The 19,821-nt window shown below is 36.5% G+C and overlaps 3 protein-coding genes across 3 annotated transcripts; 2 read left to right on the top strand and 1 right to left on the bottom strand.

Moving 5' to 3' along the window:
* The first annotated feature begins 954 nt into the window (after window positions 1-954).
* Idi (Isopentenyl-diphosphate delta isomerase) lies at window positions 955-8,908 on the top strand. Its single transcript, XM_053757558.1, has 6 exons — window positions 955-1,109; window positions 1,813-1,938; window positions 2,304-2,489; window positions 2,796-2,924; window positions 3,149-3,324; window positions 8,464-8,908. Exons 2-6 carry the CDS (start codon window positions 1,813-1,815, stop codon window positions 8,606-8,608), a joined length of 762 nt encoding a protein of 253 aa, XP_053613533.1. The 5' UTR covers window positions 955-1,109; the 3' UTR covers window positions 8,609-8,908.
* Window positions 8,909-9,017: 109 nt separating this feature from the next.
* LOC128677023 (peripherin-2-like) lies at window positions 9,018-12,685 on the bottom strand. The gene is made up of 6 exons (XM_053757557.2): window positions 12,344-12,685; window positions 11,749-11,905; window positions 10,914-11,088; window positions 10,437-10,557; window positions 10,205-10,312; window positions 9,018-9,927 (listed from the first exon to the last, which is right to left on the bottom strand). The coding sequence occupies exons 1-6, from the start codon at window positions 12,611-12,613 to the stop codon at window positions 9,652-9,654; spliced, it is 1,107 nt and encodes a 368-aa protein (XP_053613532.1). The 5' UTR covers window positions 12,614-12,685; the 3' UTR covers window positions 9,018-9,651.
* Window positions 12,686-12,744: 59 nt separating this feature from the next.
* Window positions 12,745-18,872, top strand: Pex6 (Peroxin 6). The gene is made up of 10 exons (XM_053757556.2): window positions 12,745-13,988; window positions 14,398-14,505; window positions 15,022-15,155; window positions 15,593-16,076; window positions 16,344-16,511; window positions 16,774-16,920; window positions 17,436-17,594; window positions 17,666-17,825; window positions 18,125-18,264; window positions 18,600-18,872. The coding sequence occupies exons 1-10, from the start codon at window positions 12,902-12,904 to the stop codon at window positions 18,737-18,739; spliced, it is 2,727 nt and encodes a 908-aa protein (XP_053613531.1). The 5' UTR covers window positions 12,745-12,901; the 3' UTR covers window positions 18,740-18,872.
* Window positions 18,873-19,821: the final 949 nt, after the last annotated feature.

Genomic DNA, 19,821 nt, shown 5'->3' with positions numbered 1-19,821 from the left:
TACCTAGGTAAGGAGGAAAAGGTACCGGTAAAGGTATAGGTATGTAAAGGTATAGGTATGTCCTTCTCCACGCTTCAAACTACATGTATGCAACATTTCAAGAATATTAGTTACCTACTACGAGCCTACTACCTAATCTACAGTAGGTAGTTACTTGCTAAGAAAAAAGTAAGCGGAAAATGTTAAGGTTTTAATTTCTACTAAACCATTTCATAAAACAATTGATAGGTCCGCAACCACAAACCATTTAGTAAATGATCTGTGTCCTTAACTAACTTAGGAATATAATACCTATAACTATATTCAGAAGTTTAGCCCTTGGCAACATTTCTATTTGAACCTGTATCGGATTTACCAGCAGGCTGAAGCCTAATTATTTTTAAGTATTACTTAGGTAGGTACATAGGTAGAGCTAAATAACACTTTCAATATTTCTGTCCGTAGTTTCCATTTCCGTTATAGTAAGTGACTGATTTATAAATTATACACCTAAACCTTCAGAAACCACACTATATATTGGTCAAAACCGCATGAAAATCCGTATAGTAGTTTTTGAGTTTATTGCGAAAAAACAGACAAACCCGGTAGAGGACTTTCATAAGAAAAATAAATAGGTATATATACTTTTTATCGACCACTGATAAAAGAATCGACATTTTTTTTCAATGGCTTTTTATTTTTTTAACTTTTCCAGCACTTGATACTGGTTTCCGTTCAAATAACCATTCTAAATAAATAATCATATCTCTTGAATCACTCTGTTAAATCTATTTAATAACCCGCATCAAAATCCGTTGCGTAATTTTAAAGATTTAACCATGGGAACAGACAGCGGAATACGACGTGGATACGACTTTGTTTTATGCTGTGTAGATAGATGGCTGTGGCGTCTAATTGTCTTGGCTTGGTGTCCTCGCGCCTCGAGATCAAAACATCAAAGTAAAACTGACAGTGACACTGACATGAAGCAACCTGAAAAAAAGGGAACAAAATAGGTAGTAATCTGTCTGCGCTGCGTTGCAATTGCGATTAATTTTTATTATACCTATAGAATAAAGCTATAAAAACAAACACATAGAAAATATTTTACAACCGAGCAAGAAAATAACGTAAGTAAAATTGCAATAACAATTTTTTTAATCTACATTAATAAAAAATAATTTCAGTGTTGTAGTTATTTTGTATCCGCGTGTATTACATTTTTCAAAAGTAACCACCTAGCTTTACACCTTACATTGCGCACCCTTTCCGACACTGACCAATGTTGTACTTGTTCTTAACGATGTATCAAAACTAATCAAGTTATAATCGTAAACTCACTTGCAGTAGATGCACCACCATCATGCACCTATCTTTTCACATTATTGTTGAATCAGTAGTGTACTGTTTTTACTACTTGTACTACTATACTGCCAGTGGGCTAATATGCAATAATACTTTCATCTCTGCTACTTTTTGTCCCCATGTATATGTGTACCATCAATGTAAAACAGAAGTTTTCCTTTCAGAAGAACCTTTCATTTTCCCAAAAAACTAAAGGTTTAAAGGAAATTAAACCTGCTAATTAGAAAAGGAAATTATTGATATTATTGATAAAATTGTAATTTAATATTTTTGGCTTCTTCCCAGTAGTGGGACACTATAAGCTTATTAAAAAATAATACTATGATTTTCTTGTAACACAACAACAGAATAACTGAACTATGAACTGGTGGCTAAATTATCTGTTGTGATAATTCACTAACACATTCCTAATTTTAGTTTCAATGTAACACTATTGTTCATTCTGTTATCTGTTCTTGTTGTGTAAAGATGTTGGTGCGGAGACTAAGATCTTTATGGGGCACAGTGAGGCTGGAAGCAAGATGTTTTGCAAGTGAGCCTGCTAAACCTGTGACTGCTCCAGTGAAAGACCGAGATGGGTTAGATCCTGCACAGGTATGTGTATAACTTTTTATTACTTAAAAATTCTTTAATTTTATTTCAATTTATTTATGATATGTATACAATTCTTTAACTTATTATTTATTTTCCTATAACTTAAGAACTAAGAAAAGCCTGACTTCTACCCTGCATTTAATTTGGCTATTATTTTAAAATAATGTAATATAAAATGTCTAATATTCCAGTATACCTATGCATATGAAAAGAAAGCAGAATGTATTTTAGTAGCTAGGTGTTATAGATCTATCATATTGTGTCAGATTAATAATAGATAAGATTAGATCTCATAATAATTAAATTTTATCCAGGTATAGGCTAACTTAGTCTATAGATTATCATGCGTGCATTTTTTTGTACAGGCCGAAGCATTTGACAAAGACATATGTCTCCTGGTGGATGAGAAGGACAACTTTCTTGGGACTGCCACCAAGAGGGATTGTCACAGAGTAGACCCCGATGGCAATGTATTGCTACATCGTGCCTTCAGTGTTTTTCTGTTTAACAAACGAGGAGATATGCTTTTACAGAGACGATCCAGTACAAAGGTATATAGATTGACATTAGATATATTTTATAAGTTTGGGTTTGGGGGGGTAAAAGCATTTGGATATTTAACCATCTTGAATGAAGTTGCTAACCCCGGGGTCAGCGTTAAGAACAAACCTTAAATTCTGAAAATTTTGCTATGATTTTACAACCAGACTCCTGCCTGACGTCTTGGGAATGCTATTGTTGCCTATTAGCCGCCAAGGCTATGTGTCCCTTAATCGCTTCCTACGAGATACACAAGAGGATATGGTATAGCCCTATAGAGCAGGACTACACACACATAGATGACTTCTTTTTCCCAGGTAACATATCCAGACTACTATTCAAATGCGGTCTGCAGTCACCCCCTGTACATTGATGACAAACAAGAGGATGTCATCACGGCAGCTCGACGTCGACTCAACATTGAATTAGGAATACCAGTGAATGATGTAAGTTATTTGAACCCTATAAATTAAATCTCACCAAGACATCAATTCAAAATTGAGAAAAAAGAGTCTTTACAAATCTGATTCACTGAGTCGACACAAACACTGGTTATAGGATTTTATTCAAGTTGCCAGACATCAGACATGACTTGACCGCCAGCTAGCGGTAGTACACATAGTATGCACATTATATTTCGACAATTTTAAAGGTGCCTGTCTGTTTTCAGATGGACCCTGAGCAGTTCACATTTCTGACCCGCGTCCACTACCACGACCCCGGCGACGGCGTGTGGGGGGAGCACGAGATCGACCACATCTTATTCTTCCAGGGTGAAGTCAAAATCAAACCCAACTCAGAAGAGATATCAGAATACTGCTTCGTGCCTAAGAATGAATTCAATGCGTGAGTTTCAACTTTTTTATATGGTATTATTTCCGTTAAACGCTGACATAATTTCACTAATTATGGTAATAAAGCAAAGCAAGGTCGCAAATGCGAATTTTTTTTTTTCCCTCGAGTCAATTCGAGATTTCACTGCAATCCGTAAATAATCTATCAGCGTGTGGTTCGCGCCCTAGAATAGGACCACATATAATAAACTAGAGGTGAACATCAGGCAGCCGATCGTTAAATCGGAATTTCTACAAAATTACAATACCGAAACCGAAGCATGTTATTATTCAAATTCAAATTCAAATTCAAATTGTTTATTGCTTCCTTAATGTCAAATACAGGTCTTCATTATAAAATTAGTAGCAATTAAGGACCCTGACGGGCGCTGCAATGGGAGAAGGGCCACATTTGTCGATGTTAGAGAACCTTTGTCAGTGTAAAGTGACATTATTAACATGAATAAATTTTATCTATTAAATTTAATCATTTTTGATAAGTATAAATTACTTCATGTTTCATCTTTAGGCATAATCTATTATCAGTCATACATTTTTTGATAAGTCAATAATAATAATAATATCCCCCCCGAGGGTTCACCTTGTCGTGGTGGGGGGGCTTACAGGAAATGATAAGGACTAGGGGGCTTTATCATCAGAACCCAATAGGTGCACAGTACACCCGTACATGTTATGGAAGAACTTTTAAGCTTATGTCATCAAAGCCAATGCCATTTCCTAACCAACGAACCCAACTTTCCTCTCCTACTATCCACCTTTACCCATTTATAAATATGGAGAACAGTAATAAGAAGAAGTATAATTTGCGGCCGCTGCCCGGGGGTCGCCGGGGCGCACTTGGAGCCGATGCTGAGTGCCACAGTATGCGAACCATTGGCGACGGGGGGCTGAGCAGGCGGGCTCCCCTCGAACAATTGACTACAGCCGATACTCATCCACAATCGTCTCCTTCATCACCTTCATCTCTTTTTCCATCTCTTCCTTCTTCGCCACCAACTTATTTGAGTAGAGAACTTCCTTCGCCAACTTCACTTAATTCTATGTCATCTCTTCAACCCAGCTGGGATGTTGTGCGGGAGGCTACTCTGGCCAATTCACCTGCACCCGCCACAGCTGGTCCTCGAATACGCAAAAAATGGACCAATGATATGAATGAATTCATAATGCGTACTTATCTAACTATTACTTCTTTGGAAACTACCAATAAACGCAACTACTTACCAGCATTATACGAAAAATTTAGCCAACAATTTCCAGAGTTTCAAGTTAGTAGACAGCGTGTTGGAGATCAACGTAGAGCAATAACGCGTACAAAGCTATTATCGGATGAGAGAATTAATGAAATACGCCACGAAGTCGAACAATACTTAACAAATACACAACCCAGCACCTCACACCCGCCACCAACTACATCACAAACTGAAAGCCAACGAATGAGATGGCCAGATGAAGTAAATGAAACCATCATGACTACGTATTATACAATAACTGAGCTCGAAACAAATATCACGGGTTATAGGCAATGTTTACACCGAACAGTTATAGCAAAGCACCCAGAAATTAGTCACGTGTCGGAACAAAGAATAGCTGACCAACGAAGAGTAATAGTGAAGAACAAACTTTTAAGTGATGAGAAATTACAAGAAATTAGAGATAAAGTAGCTCGCGATGTTGTACTACACAACTCACATACAACTTTCCACACAAATGATAATGTCTTGACTAATACACTACCATCTTTATTTCATAACACTTCTATCTCAACCCATGATGAGCAAAGAGAACATTTAATAAACTCTACACAAGAAAACCAGTTACATAACACATTAGAAATAAACTATTACATGCCATCAGAATCCGAAGCTCTGCTAGATGAAACTTTTAAAACTGTATTTGACAAGTATATAGAAACTGATCCCTTAGATCGACCACAAATTCCTAAACAGAGACCCTCAAAAAAATTTGCAGCTATAGTATCAATACTAAACAATAATATACTTCCCAAATATATAACTACTGAATCGGATTTTCTAACACTGCAGACTGCTATTTATTCAGCAGCATATACTTCAGCAAAACTTAATGGTTCAAAAATAAGTGACACATCATTTAAACGAAAATTAGAGCATAATAAACCGAAATGGGAAAAACGATTAGAAGGAAAAATTAAAGATCTCAGGGTTAAAGCAGGAAGATTGACAGAATATATTAACGGAAACCGTGGCTGGGAACTTCAAAAACACATAGAAAAAATAAAACGAGATCATCTTATACATTCACAACACGAAAATCAGAACACAGAATTATCCCACTTCTTAGATACCATTAAGCAAAAAATTAATACAGCAGCTAGTCGACTACGAAGGTACAGGCAGACAACAATAAGAAAACAACAGAATAAACAATTCACAACAAACGAAAAGAGCTTCTACAGGTTACTTTCACAACCACAAACCAGTGTGACCAAGGAGACCCCCCAACCAGAAGCACTTCACTCATTTTGGTCAAAAATCTGGGCAAATCCGGTCGAACATAAGGACAATAGTTGGATAGAAAAAGACAAGGAACACACTATAACTTCACAAGACATGGAATTTGAAAATATCCCTATTGAGACCTTGAAATTGGTTATTTCTAAAACACACAATTGGAAAGCTACTGGAACCGATAAAATACATAACTACTGGTATAAAAAACTTACTTTCATACATCCATTCTTACTAACACATATTAACCAATTTATACAATCACCAGATTCTATACCATTATATTTGACCCAAGGTATTACCTACATGCTACCTAAAGATGCAACAGACCCAACAAACCCAGCAAAATATCGTCCAATAACTTGTTTACAGACCCTTTATAAAATAATTACATCATGTATTAATGAAATCATTTATACACACATCCGAAATAATAATATTCTTTCAGAAGAGCAGAAGGGATGTTGTAGAGGTAGCCGAGGCTGCAAAGAACAGTTAATTATAGATGCCGTTGCAACTAAACAAGCATTAACCAGAAAACGAAGTATTTACTCTATGTTTATTGACTATAAAAAGGCATATGACACGGTACCTCACACATGGCTAGTTTATATTCTTAAACATTACAAAATACATCCTATCGTTATCAACTTTTTGAAATCCATAATGCAACACTGGAATACGAAACTAGTACTTACTAATAATAACATAACCATTGAGACTGAACCTATCAATATACGTAGAGGAATATTTCAAGGTGACGCACTAAGTCCACTTTGGTTCTGCCTGGCCTTAAACCCACTCTCCAACCTCCTTAAGGATAGTAATAAAGGTTTTGAGATAAAATCCAGTAACGTCAATCATACCTTGTCTCATTTAATGTACATGGACGACATTAAGCTATTTGCCAGTTCATTAGACGATATACATACTTTAGCACATATAACAGAAACATTCTCATCAGATATCCGAATGGAATTTGGAATTGATAAATGCAAAATTCAATCAGTATACAAAGGAAAAATAGAACACAATACTTACATACTACAAAATAAAGAACAAATAGACCCAGTTGACCAAACCGTAGGATACAAATATCTTGGCTACCAACAAACACAACAAATTCACCAAAAAGAAACCAAATTTAAGTTAACGAGTGATTTTCAGTCTAGACTCCATAAAATTTTCAATACCCATTTAAATGCCCGTAATACAATAAAAGCTATAAACACATTTGCTATCCCCATACTAACGTACTCCTTTGGTATCATTAACTGGTCTCAAAGTGATTTGAAGAACCTACAACGGAATATTAACACCCTTTTAACTAAATACCGGAAACATCACCCAAGATCTTGTATCCAAAGATTAACACTACCCAAATATGAAGGTGGGAGAGGGATTATTGACATACAAAACCTTCATAATAAACAAATAACAGCTCTACGGTCGTTCTTTTATCACAATACACAAACATCACCTTTAATAACGTCAATTATACAAGCTGACAACAGACTGACACCCCTTAATTTGAAAGACTCGTCTCCACAAAAGAAGGAAATAATCACCACAACACAACAGAAAATAGATACTTGGACCCAAAAATCTCTGCATGGCCGACATCGCCTCGATTTGATGAACCCTAATGTTGACAAGGCTGCGTCAAACGCCTGGCTCAAGCGAGGAGAGTTGTTCCCAGAGACGGAGGGTTTTATGTTGGCTATACAAGACCAAATCATAGATACTAAAAACTATAGGAAGCACATAATTAAAGACACCCAAAATGATAACTGCCGTCATTGCCACAGTAGTCCGGAAACCATCCAACACATAACAGGAGCATGTAGATCAATAACACAAACGGATTATAAACACCGACACGACCAGGTTGCGGCCATTATTCACCAGTATCTCGCAAGTAAATACGATTTAATAAAGGATAAAACTGCGTATTACAAATATTCACCTCAAACTGTTTTGGATTCCCCTAACTATAAATTGTATTGGGATAGAACTATAATAACAGATAAAACTATTCATCATAATAGACCAGACATAACATTACACGACAAACGAAATAAAACAGTTTATCTGATTGATATAGCCGTTCCTAACACCCACAACCTCAGCTCCACGTATACAGATAAGTTGACCAAATATACTGATTTAGCAATAGAAATTAAAACACAATGGCGTGCAGGAATCGTTAAAACTATCCCTATAATAATTTCGTCCACTGGTGTCATACCCACATCCTTACACACTAGTCTCAATATATTAGATATACATCCATTAACTTTCACCCTACTACAAAAAGCAGTTATACTAAACACTTGTCGTATAGTTCGCAAATTTCTTTCTTCAGACTCTTAATTTCTTTCTTCTTTTCAATTGGTTACGTTTGGCTACGAGCTCGCGTATCCAATAAAACTCCTCAAAATTAATTTTGAGTGAAATATAAAAATACAAATAATAATAATATTAATAAAATTAATATATACTAATACTACTAATATATATATAAATACTATAATACTATTAATATATATATAAATTACTGCCGTTAATGCGACTGGGATCACGCTAAAACGAGAGAGATTCCATAAATCATCAAATACTGAAATAGGAAATATTTTTGCCAACAGCTTCTTGCCCACATTAGAAGGCCCTACAACGCCCTGGTTCAACCTGATCCGTCGCCACAGGCTCAAGCTGTGGTGGGACAATCTCCACCGCTTGAAAGAGCTCAGTGATACAAAGATCCATAAGCTCATGGATGAGAAGAAGTAATAATAACGACCAGGTATATGATTTCAAACAATAAGACAAATATATTATGAGTATTAGATAGATTAGATTGGTAATGAGTATTAAGTATGTATGTGTCATTTAAGTTTCATTATTACTCCTATTGTTTTCTTATTTGTGTTATTTCAATATAGACATGTCCAAGAATGTATAGTTAGCTTAGTCTATTCTTCTACCATGAATGATGTTATATAAATTATAACAAAAAAAAAATAAAGGAAAGTGAATCTGTTTATAATAGACTGATGGGTGCTTCAAATATAAATTTATCACAATTCAAAACATGTTTTTATTTTGTTATCGGTATCCTTATGAAAAGTAAATAGATTATTATTATGTAGTTAATGTGTTTTCAATGACAACATAATTAAATGATATTGAAATGATAGAAACATTGGTTCTTCACAAAACCATTGTAAGATATTCCTATCCTACTAATAATATATATGCGAAAGATTGTGAGGATCTATGTGTATATGCGTTACACTTTCACGCAAAATCTTCTGGACACATTATGAAATTTGGTACACGGGTACATCATATAACCTGGAATGACACATAGGGTATTTTTTATCCCGAAAAATATCCATATCGCCATTCCTAGTTGTCAGACCGTGGCACGCATAGATGGCCCGATGACATCACATGTTATGGGAAAGATTCATGAGGAGTGCTCAAGACCTAAGAAATGATAATTAATTTTTATCTAGCTAATAAGCACTCTGTCCCGATTCCCTCCGCAGGCGGTAGGTAGCGTACACGCAGCCGCTGTTTGCGGATCACCTTGCGGGGGGGAGATCAGTGGGAATTACATTGAACATCAGATTCCATGGAAAACAACAATTCATACATGATTAAATCGTTTGAACTGTTCATGTCCAAGGGGGAAGAAGTCCCTACCGTCGGTGGCCGGTAGATTGCGGTGACCCAGAGCGTGCGGGTCCCGCGCAGCTGCCGCTTGCAGAACACCTTGCGGCAGGGTCGTTAGTGGGATTTGATACCAGATTCCGTAGAAATTAGTAACTTTATTCGTATATAGGCTTGAGTAAATCGTCTGAACTGTTCATATCCGAGGGGGAAGAAGTCCCTCCTCTCCGCGGGCGGTAGGTAGCTGTGACCCAGTGTAGTGTGCGGGCCTCCCGCAGCCGCCGCTTGCGGAATATTTTGCGGCGCGGGGCGGCGGGGGACACTGTGTTGGTCTCCGAGCGGAACAGGTACGCGTTGCAGATGATCCGGTTGCCGACGTGGAGGCCGCTGCGATAAGCTGTGTGAAGGTACCGCACGGCTATTACTTGCAATATCTAGGAAGGAAAAAAGGACTTTTGTAAATTCGTCGCGACTTTTAATTTTTTTAAGTGTAGGCGGCGTGAATGGCAGGGTTTTCAGACTATTTTTTTAACGTTATCAATCTGAATCAAAAATTTATAAAACGTTTCACGTACCTACGAAAATTCTTTTTAATTTTTTGTATATTAATTTTATTTATAAATTATCCTTAAATTTTCTCTGAAAAAATATAATCATCAATCGTTCTTTATGTGTCATCGTTTAACTAATACATAAAGAACGACATTTTACCATAGCTATAATTATCAAAGCCATCACAGCGTTGAATCGCCAGGACACTGTCATCATTTCGCTGATAAGTTTCTCTTCACATCCATCTTGCCAGATCGTCAATTGTTTCTGTAAATGTTTAAATTCAAATTCACCATGCGCCCCAAAGTATATAATATGAGATTTTTTATCTACCGGTATATGTATATCCATTTTCAAATTTAAATGACAATGGCATTAAGTGCGTACATACGGTTGGATTGTATTTGTAAATGGTGCCAATTCTGGTCACTCGATGATGGATACACGGCCACATGACGTCTTTGGAGCAACAACTGTAAGGGACACTGTCAGCTACGAATTTGCGATTCTTTCTGTAAGAAGAGATATACGTTCATAAAAGAAAAACTATATGCAAGAAAAAGATTTCCGATCACAACTGTTCGTTATTCTACCTATTTGCTAAAAGTCAGGCAAAAAACTAACTTTAAGTAGGGTAAGTAGATATTATGGACTTTGTTATAAATTCGAAAATTAAGTAGGTAGGTCTCAAATCGACTTTTCAGGAAATTACTTTCATGATTAATTTTTAGTATCTGTTTGCAATGTTTAGGTGAACTAAAATATTATTTATTTTTAACAAAATTCATCTAAGTTCTTCCTGTGAAAAATTTACATGTTAAGACTCATAAGAAAAAACGGACTTTGTCATGAAAAGCGAGGAACTAACATCGACTCCGGTTTGATAGTTTCGCCAGTGGTGTACCATGGTATATAAAACCACTCGAGGAAGTTGACGCGGCCGCAGCAGTGGAACCTGGTCTGCAGACGGTCTATGGCCACCTTCGAGGGCAGGTGGGTGGAGTAGCGGAGCATGGCTTTGGTGATACCGCCTTTTATTTTAGCTGTTAAAGGGTACGAAATAAGAAGACGAAAATATTTTTTTTCTTTTTGTTGATTTTATGTTCACATCTGCAACATGGTCCGTGACCATGACTCACTTTATGAACAAATCTGATTGAGTTCTACTTAATATTATTTTCTTCTGAAATGTTCCGACAGGATACAAAAATTACTAACTGCAAAGAGGAGACAGAAGAAACGTAATGATTGTCGAGGAGTCCCAGGCGCCAATCGGACGTGGTGGAAAGGAAAATTCGGTTACAGAAAAAAGTTTCTACAAGAATACTTGTAACATTTTAGCAACAGCATGTAGTTGTACAAACAAGGGGTAAGCGGCTACCTATCATGCATTCACTAGTGGTGACGCGGTAATTAGTCGTAAGTCATATCTGATGCCTTTAGGCAACTTGAATCAGAAAGGAAGGAAGTACTGCGCCGCCGTGGGAGAAGATGGTGCGCTGAGAGAGCGGAGGCTAAGACGAGGTAGAGGCGAAATTTTTTTTCTAGTTGTGCGCGCGTTACGGGAACCTAACTACCACTTGGGTACACAATAGCAAGAGGAAAAACATTTTAGTGATAGTAATCTCAGACATAAATAACTTATTGTACGACGGTATCTACAAGGTATCTACCGATAAAGACGTCTTTATATTAGTATATACCTCGTATAATGGTTGACTGTAGCCCTGAATAAAACATGATGGCGAAAAACACTATTATCATGATAATCAGCGCCCACATGTAATAGTAAAGACCGTTGGTGACATCGTATTCCATTTTCGGTAAACCAGCTCTAAACAACTGGTACAAACCATACAGCTGCAAAGAAAATCAGATATATAAAAGTTATATTTTATTGAAATGTAAATTATCTACAACTTTTTACGTAGGTACATATGTAAATGGATAAATTAAAATTGAGTAATATAAATTTCCTGTCACGTGGGACAAAAATGTGAAAAAACTTCCTGTGGCGGTATTCCGCTACGACATTGGAGAACATTAATAAATCAATCAAATTAAATTGAATTAAAATTCGATAATCTAATATAGGACTTATTGAAAAGCCGAGATCATGTTGACCACGTTTCTGGTGTTACACATGACCTTGAACAACGGTGATCACTTCCTCAGGTCATCACTAACACTAATTCATTGAATCATATGAGCTGCTTGCTCGTTTGCCATCTTATGTCGTAAAAAACTAGACCCATTATTGCAGCGTATGTACATGTATTTTTTAAGAAATCAACATGCCTCAATAACCACAGCAATGACAGACCCGCACGCGATGATAACTGGGATTGCATTGCCGTCGGGCCAACAGACGAGGTCCAGTAGAGCCCCTTCCTCGCTTCTGATTTCTTCAGAAGTATTCACTAACCATATCAGGTAGAAAATCACTACTGGCATGCAAGCCATTAAAAGCATCCGCAAGTTATTGAAGGAAGCCCAACTTAAAATCATTTTATTAGTTGGTAAAAAAGTTGGCGAGCTGACGTTTTCATCTATCAGATAAGCTAGCATGAAGGGTTTTCTAGATCCAGGCTACGATAAACCATCCCATAGATCATAAAAAAAGAAAACATTGACAATGCACCCCACGCGCGGGGCTCTTTCTCCCTTGAAAAAGAAACACTTCTGTCAAACGTCAGAATGACATTTATTACGATAAACTTTGCTCGTATATAATTATCAATACAAGAAATTCAATTCAAAACATAGATTGTATTAAAATAATTCCATTTGAGTTCAGATATATGTTAAATAAACTAATTATTCGTATCAATAACATTTTCCGTATTGTAGTTTACTATGAATGACAATATTCGTCTAAAACTATGGGTGTTAAAATTTTGTTTGAAACTCGTCTATCCAAAGTTCAACTCTTATTTATTTCTAGTTTTCCTTGCAATAAAGTATAGAATTAATAGACGAAAGAGGTTATTAGCTACCAACGTCATGGATACCTTCGAATTGAAGACTGTACCTGTACATATTCAAAGGACACTATTGGAAGACAATGTAGAAAATAACCTCGATGTTATTATGCATAAAGTCATTGTAATATCTAAAGAACAATACATTCAGTTGTGCAGCCAAAACTTGTTTTACATGGACAATGGAGTAGTTTGGCTGGCTATAAAATTAAGCTCTGTTTGTAAGAAGAAACATAAAAATAAGACACCTACAAAAGAAAACATACTCAAGCCCAGCCTTCATTTTGTGACATCTGAAATTCATAAAAAATTATGGTCAGACAGTGCAGCCAGCAGCCTTGATAGTATTAGAATAGTACCTGTGTTTGGTTCAAAATTAGTCACTGAAAATGTAGCTATCACCATTGAGAGTGAATACCATAACATACTTTCTACATTTGAATTAAACAAGTGTGAAAATATCACAGTTACATTTCACACTGTCCCATCACTTGAAAAAGCACCAAAAATTGCTGCCACAGCAGAAGTAAACCTCATTGTGAATGATTTTGACTTAGAAAATGACTTTATCAAAGAAGTTTTAAACAACTATTTTGAAGTACCAAAACTAGTAACAGTGCATGATATCTTTAGCATAGATCTTTCACCCAAAATCACAGCGAAATACCACCATAAATATTTAGACTTAGTGGAGTCCACAGGAAAATTATTCTTTAAGTGTAAAAAGCTTGATGATGATTCTGATAAGAATATAGACATTTTTCAAGCATATTTTATTGTGAAAGGTATTACACAGTTGACTTTAGGAGAAAACCTACATTCCTTGAAACCTAAAGATGAGTATGTGAAACTGCAACCACAAAGTCATTGTTTGTTCAGCCTTAAAGCCTGTCCACATGGACTGAGAGATAAGTTTCAGCAGATTCAAGATACTATCAGACCATTTCTTACTGGTGATATTGGTAAGTTTTTTATGATTAGGATAACTAATAGGTTTTAGCCCATAGACCTGGAGCGCAGCTAGTTAACTATAAACTTATAGCATAATATTAGCAGCTCCACCTGCAAAAGGATATGTTTAACCTAAGGTTATTGCCTATATCTTGTGGACAAGCATTGTGAAAGCTAGATAAGTTTATATTAGAGATCCCCCATGAGGCTGACATAGTCACACAAAGTGCACTGAAACCTTGTCAAAAATTCAATTCATCAAAATTGGCCATTAATTTAGCCATGAAAGTGTAATAGACAGAAATACGCATTTTCACATTTATAACAGTACACATGCATTTACTGGTGCTTTCCCTCAGCATCATACAATGAACCCATGGCAACTACAATGTCTTAAATACAAAATTGCTTATATTACAGAGGAACTATCATCAGTTTTATCAAACCCCATCATACCAATGCTGCTCCTGACTGGGTCAACTGGATCTGGCAGACATTTGCTTGTGAAAACCTTGGCCAAGTATAATGGTAATTTTTTTATTGAACACCTAGAAATGACTATTAGTATTAAAATAAATATATTAGGACAAATCACACAGATCGATCTAGACCCAAAGTAAGTTCGAAACTTGTGTTATGGGATACTAACTCAATGATACTATATTTTATAACAAATACATATTATATCTATAGATAAATATCCAAGACCCAGGCCAATCAGAAAAGGATCATTTTTCCATCATGATCCGACTGGGGATCGAACCCAGGGAACACCTCTCGTTTCAGAGGCAAGCACTTTACCACTGCGCCGTCGAGGTCGTCGTATTAAAATAAGGAACCATCTAAGTCTAAATTTATGTAATTTGTCTGCTATTTGACTAGAAAAGAAGAAAAAAAAATAATGTCTTGTACAAACCACAAGCATCAATGTTTGATTTTAAGACTATATAACATCTTCCATCTTCTATGTTACTTCTAATATAGAACCATATAAATGGCTTTTGATTTTTGCCGAAAAAAAATTCGCTTTATTTATCATTTTAGGAATGAACTGTTTACAAATAGACTGTAATGCGCTACAGAGCTCAACGGCCAAACAGACAGAAAGTAAAATCAGTTCTACAATACAGAAAGCCAAAGCCGCCGCGCCAGTCATTGTGGTGCTGGATAATTTTGAGGTAAAATTTAAAAAAAATAATTTTCAGATTACAAAACTATAATATTACCATATTGTTGGTAAAACAGCTCGTATTACAAACTCATAAAAGTCACCTGTTGTCACCCAGGCTATGTGTTGATTGGGGCTATAAAAGGAATGTGCTAGCTTTGTAATAACTCAGTCTATCTCTGGCGTCGTTAGAAGCGGATGTTTTCTTTTGTGATAATAATTGAGAAAATTATTTTTCGTTCAATTATGCTAATCTGCTGAGCTACCAATTTGGAAATAATTTGTTTATGGAGTCTGATTCATTTAAAATCTTAAGGGCTTATTAACTATATTTAAACTTGCAGGGCACAAAGATTTTTCATGAGTTTTCCGTTAATGTACGGCCAAAAATTAGAATATATCGATTTTCATTTGCCTTATACAAAATAGTTTTATTGACTTTTATAGGTATTTGCAGTTGATCCCGAAAACAATGAAGATTGCAGAGTGATGGAATACTTCGTGAACACTTTGACAGACCTTTACCAAAACTACACTAAACACCCCATAATATTCATAGCAATCACTGAACGGGTCGATCTCAAACCAAATATTCTTAGGATATTCCTTGATAAATTCCATATTCCACGGCCTAACTTCCAACAGAGATATGAATCATTGCAGTGGTTTGCATCTGTAATGCAATTAAATATAAATGGGGAGAAAAATGCGACAATTAACTTAGATTCTGAAGAGATATTAAGTAAACATTCAAAAGATGTTCTACAAAGGATAGCAGCGAAGACTGAAACTTTTTTGTATGGAGACCTGGACACTCTCATGCATTTCGCTATGAGAGAGTCGTATCTAAAGCAACACAATGTTTATAACCAATTGCCGCCCGATACGGAGCTCCATGTTGTTCAAGAAGAGGATTTTAACTCCGCCTTAGGTATTTTTTTTATACTACTGTCAAACGGCCCACATGATGACAAATGATTATCGGGACTTATGGATGTTTAAAATACCAGGGACGCAGTTTTTTAAGAACGCTAAAATTCAAAAATTATAACTGTGATGAAAGAGATGTATGAATATAATTAATGTACTATTAAAAGTCTTTAGAAAGTAACTACCCTAAATTGCAAGAAAATGTAGCATAAAAAAATTACTTATGTTTTTATATAAACATTTTTGATTAATGTATTGTTTTCTTTAGATTCTATTCGCAGGCTGCAAAGTCAACATCTGGACGCGCCTAAAATCCCAAAAGTATACTGGGAAGATATTGGAGGTCTTGAAAAACTGAAGAGAGAACTTTTGAAAACTATAGAATTCCCTATCAAATATCCACATCTGTTCAAAAACTCCAGTCTCAAAAGATCAGGTAAATGTTCAAATAAAATAGTCACAAGTAGCAATGTGTCACTACTACTGAGAAATTCTATGTTCTCGGCTTAATTTAGAATACCCGCAGATTTCCAAGAGAAATTTTCATCAACGTATTCGATCTGAAATATCCGAGAATATTTACTGACTGTTACCGTTCGAGAATTTCGAGAACGCTAGTCACATGGCTCACCTGAAATGTATATGCGCCAAAATTAATGGAAAGAATTGTAAATAAACTTTAAGTTTTTAATTTGCAGGCATATTACTATACGGACCTCCAGGATGCGGCAAAACATTGGTAGCCAAAGCTGTCAGTACCGAGTTAAATGTCAGTTTCCTCAGTGTGAAGGGCCCGGAGTTACTCAACATGTATATTGGGCAGTCGGAAGAAAATGTTAGAAAGGGTATGTATTGTATGTAGTCCCTTAATTATTATGAACGTTTTTTGTATGTTAACAGATTTTTTTATTTAAATACCTAGTTTTACATACGCATATTTAGATTACCTAAATATACTCTATTATTATTCTCTCTTTTGACATAAACTTTTATCAATGGTAGGGTAGGGTATGTTAGGTCACTCGGTTCGCGTTTGCAATCGTAAGTCCCTTCATACATATTTTTTTATATCAATTTGACTCACATATGTTCATAGACTTGTTTTCGATCGTGAGCAAACCTGCAGACTGGTTGACAGTTAAAGTTCACTAGTGTTTATGCGATTACGCGGTTGTTAGTCATAACAGTCATGACACCAGATGCCTTTAGACGACTTTGAATAAACTTGTAAAATAAACTTTGGACTTGGTGTTAGCAATCGACGACACACACACGAGAGTGTTTGGAGTCCGATACCTGTAAGAAAGTGAATTACAAAGTCACAAAAAAGGTAAAGTAGCACCGTCACGTGACATTCCAGTGTTCGAGTCAGCGCGGTCGTCGTCGCCGTGCATAGTGTTCCTGGACGAGCTGGACGCGCTGGCGCCGGGCCGGGGCTCCGCCGGGGACTCGGGCGGCGCCAGCGACCGCGTCGTCAGCCAGCTGCTGGCCGAGCTTGATGCTGTCAACACCTCAGCTGGTAAGTACATGTCGTCAAAAACATAATAAGTATAACTCATCTGTTTGAATTGTATTGTAATGTTATTTCAGAAGAGGACACGTCGTTCGTATTTATAATGGGCGCGACCAACCGACCTGACTTACTGGAGCAGTCACTGCTGCGGCCGGGTCGGCTGGACAAACTCATTTACGTGGGGCCGTACACCGGATTGGAAGAGAAAACTTCCGTCTTGAAGGCGCTCTGTCGAAAGTAAGCACATTTGTTTAGTCACCAACACTAATCACCTAATATCGACCAAAATTATGAGATCGTAAATCTTATTATTATTGTATATATTGTCATTTTCCTTGGTGTATGCGTTTCTTTTTTGTACAATTTAAAAAACAAAAGCACCTATTAATACATCGACTGACTGACTTTAGTGTGTGACGTGATTTCTGTTCAGCTAAATGGCTGAACAGGCCGTGCTTTTTTCATCTCATCAATGGAAATTTAAAAGTAAGGATTCGCTCAAGTGGCATTTTTTTATTTTGAAATCTCCCTGGCAGCTACAAGTTGCAGCCGGAAGTGGAGCTGCGCGCGACGGCGCGCGCGCTGCCGGAGCGCTGCTCGGGCGCCGACCTGCTGCAGGTGGTGGGCGCCGCGCGCGCCGCCGCCGTGCGCTCTCTCGTACACAAATTGCACGCTGGTAACACTCATTTCTGCGTTTACCTCCATTATCCTAATCATAATGTTAAATGCGGAAGGTAAGTTTGTTTGTTATCTCTTCTCACTTTATCTACTCAACCGACCTTGATTTTTTTTATTTAATTATATTATGTAGTTTGAAGTACGGAGAAGTGGTACATGGGTACTTTTCAACCCGGAAAATCGAGAAAATTCACGCGGGCCAGACCGTAACGGACAAAGTTTAAAATTCAAAAGCGCCGCGGCCATGAGCATCGCGGAACGAGAGCCTCACGGCTGAACCGTAATTACATACACGACAGCATTGTAATAAATAACATCGTATTTAATTTACAGGGCATTTAAAAGAAAGTGATCTAAGCGCCGACTCGGTGATTATTGGAGTATCTGATTTGTGCGCAGGCATCGACTCGTTCAAGCCTTCCGTTACCGACGAAGAGTTGGCTTATTATGAATCATTACAATCACAAATGTAAACTCGTTCTTTGTGCAAACAGTAAAATTAATAAATCAAAACTATATGAACAAATGTTTTTAAATGACTTGTCAATGTATCTAGTCTAAATGTTAATTTTAGGAGTTTCTACAAATACAATATAATCTATTGAAGTCGTTATTATTTATTTTAAATGTGTACATATGTTTTTTATTTTTATTTTTAAGAAATTCAGACATACATTGTGTTATTTGTGTTATATTTGTGTTATTTACACAAAGGTTTTCTTTTCTGTCTGAATGCAGCCAAGTGCTCTTGAAATAGCTTCTTATTACACGCGTTCTCTTTGTGTGTCATGTGTGTGTTAAAATGTAGCCAGCTATGAGCCAAAAAAAATTCCTGTAGATTTAAAAAATACATTTATTCAAAAATCAAATCACAAATTTTTGATTATAGTAATCTTACGCTAAAAAGTAATGAAAATACATTATCGTCCCGCACAATGAAACGGAGAGTTAAGACAGTGTTGGGATCGAACGACTTTACGCTCGCCCATGGAATTAGCAGGTACTCCGCGAAGTACTTACTAAATCTATGCGCTCGCCTTCTTCATAGTAGCAGGATCTATAAATCATGAATTTAGTAAGTACTTCCTACTACATAGTAGCAGCTCTAAATCATGAATTTAGTAAGTACTTCCTACTAATTCCATGCTCTAAACCAAAGATTTAGATGGGCGCGCGATGCTCAAACTCATACAGCGCATAAAATTTACTCAAAAATATTCATAAACCAACCAACGCGCTCTCGGATAGTTAACTATATAACGATAGTGTTTCGATAACTATCGAACTATATCACAGATTTCAAAACGTTTTCATATCTATGAAATATATGTACGTACATATCATGTACAGTCAACAGTACTTTATGTTACCCTTCATGAACCTCTATGACGTGATAATAACGGCGAATTTGCAATGTATTTGGGTTGGTTTATGTGCTGTTGACTGTACATACAGTTGTACGGAGTAGGTATCCATGCTGACAAAATAATAGAGCATTTACACTTTTGCTACGTTTCACAGACACACGTGTAAATGTAGCTCCGCCAAGCCTACC

Source organism: Plodia interpunctella, chromosome 17 (genome assembly GCF_027563975.2).
Source record: "Plodia interpunctella isolate USDA-ARS_2022_Savannah chromosome 17, ilPloInte3.2, whole genome shotgun sequence".
Classification (NCBI taxonomy): Eukaryota; Metazoa; Arthropoda; class Insecta; order Lepidoptera; family Pyralidae; genus Plodia; species Plodia interpunctella.
Note: the sequence above shows the minus strand (reverse complement) of the source record. Positions and strands in the feature narration are given on the sequence as shown.

Excerpts from the sequence above, each read along its gene's own strand:
- Idi (XM_053757558.1), top strand. The coding sequence starts at position 1,813 with ATGTTGGTGCGGAGACTAAGATCTTTATGGGGCACAGTGAGGCTGGAA. Across the intron at positions 1,939-2,303 it reads ATGGGTTAGATCCTGCACAG|GCCGAAGCATTTGACAAAGA; the intron begins GTATGTGTATAA and ends TTTTTTGTACAG. Across the intron at positions 3,325-8,463 it reads CCTAAGAATGAATTCAATGC|CTTCTTGCCCACATTAGAAG; the intron begins GTGAGTTTCAAC and ends TTTTGCCAACAG.
- LOC128677023 (XM_053757557.2), bottom strand. The coding sequence starts at position 12,613 with ATGCTAGCTTATCTGATAGATGAAAACGTCAGCTCGCCAACTTTTTTA. Across the intron at positions 11,906-12,343 it reads TCATTGCTGTGGTTATTGAG|CTGTATGGTTTGTACCAGTT; the intron begins GCATGTTGATTT and ends TTTTCTTTGCAG. Across the intron at positions 10,558-10,913 it reads ACTATCAAACCGGAGTCGAT|AAAGAATCGCAAATTCGTAG; the intron begins GTTAGTTCCTCG and ends CTCTTCTTACAG.
- Pex6 (XM_053757556.2), top strand. The coding sequence starts at position 12,902 with ATGAATGACAATATTCGTCTAAAACTATGGGTGTTAAAATTTTGTTTG. Across the intron at positions 16,077-16,343 it reads GGATTTTAACTCCGCCTTAG|ATTCTATTCGCAGGCTGCAA; the intron begins GTATTTTTTTTA and ends TGTTTTCTTTAG. Across the intron at positions 17,595-17,665 it reads TGCTGTCAACACCTCAGCTG|AAGAGGACACGTCGTTCGTA; the intron begins GTAAGTACATGT and ends ATGTTATTTCAG.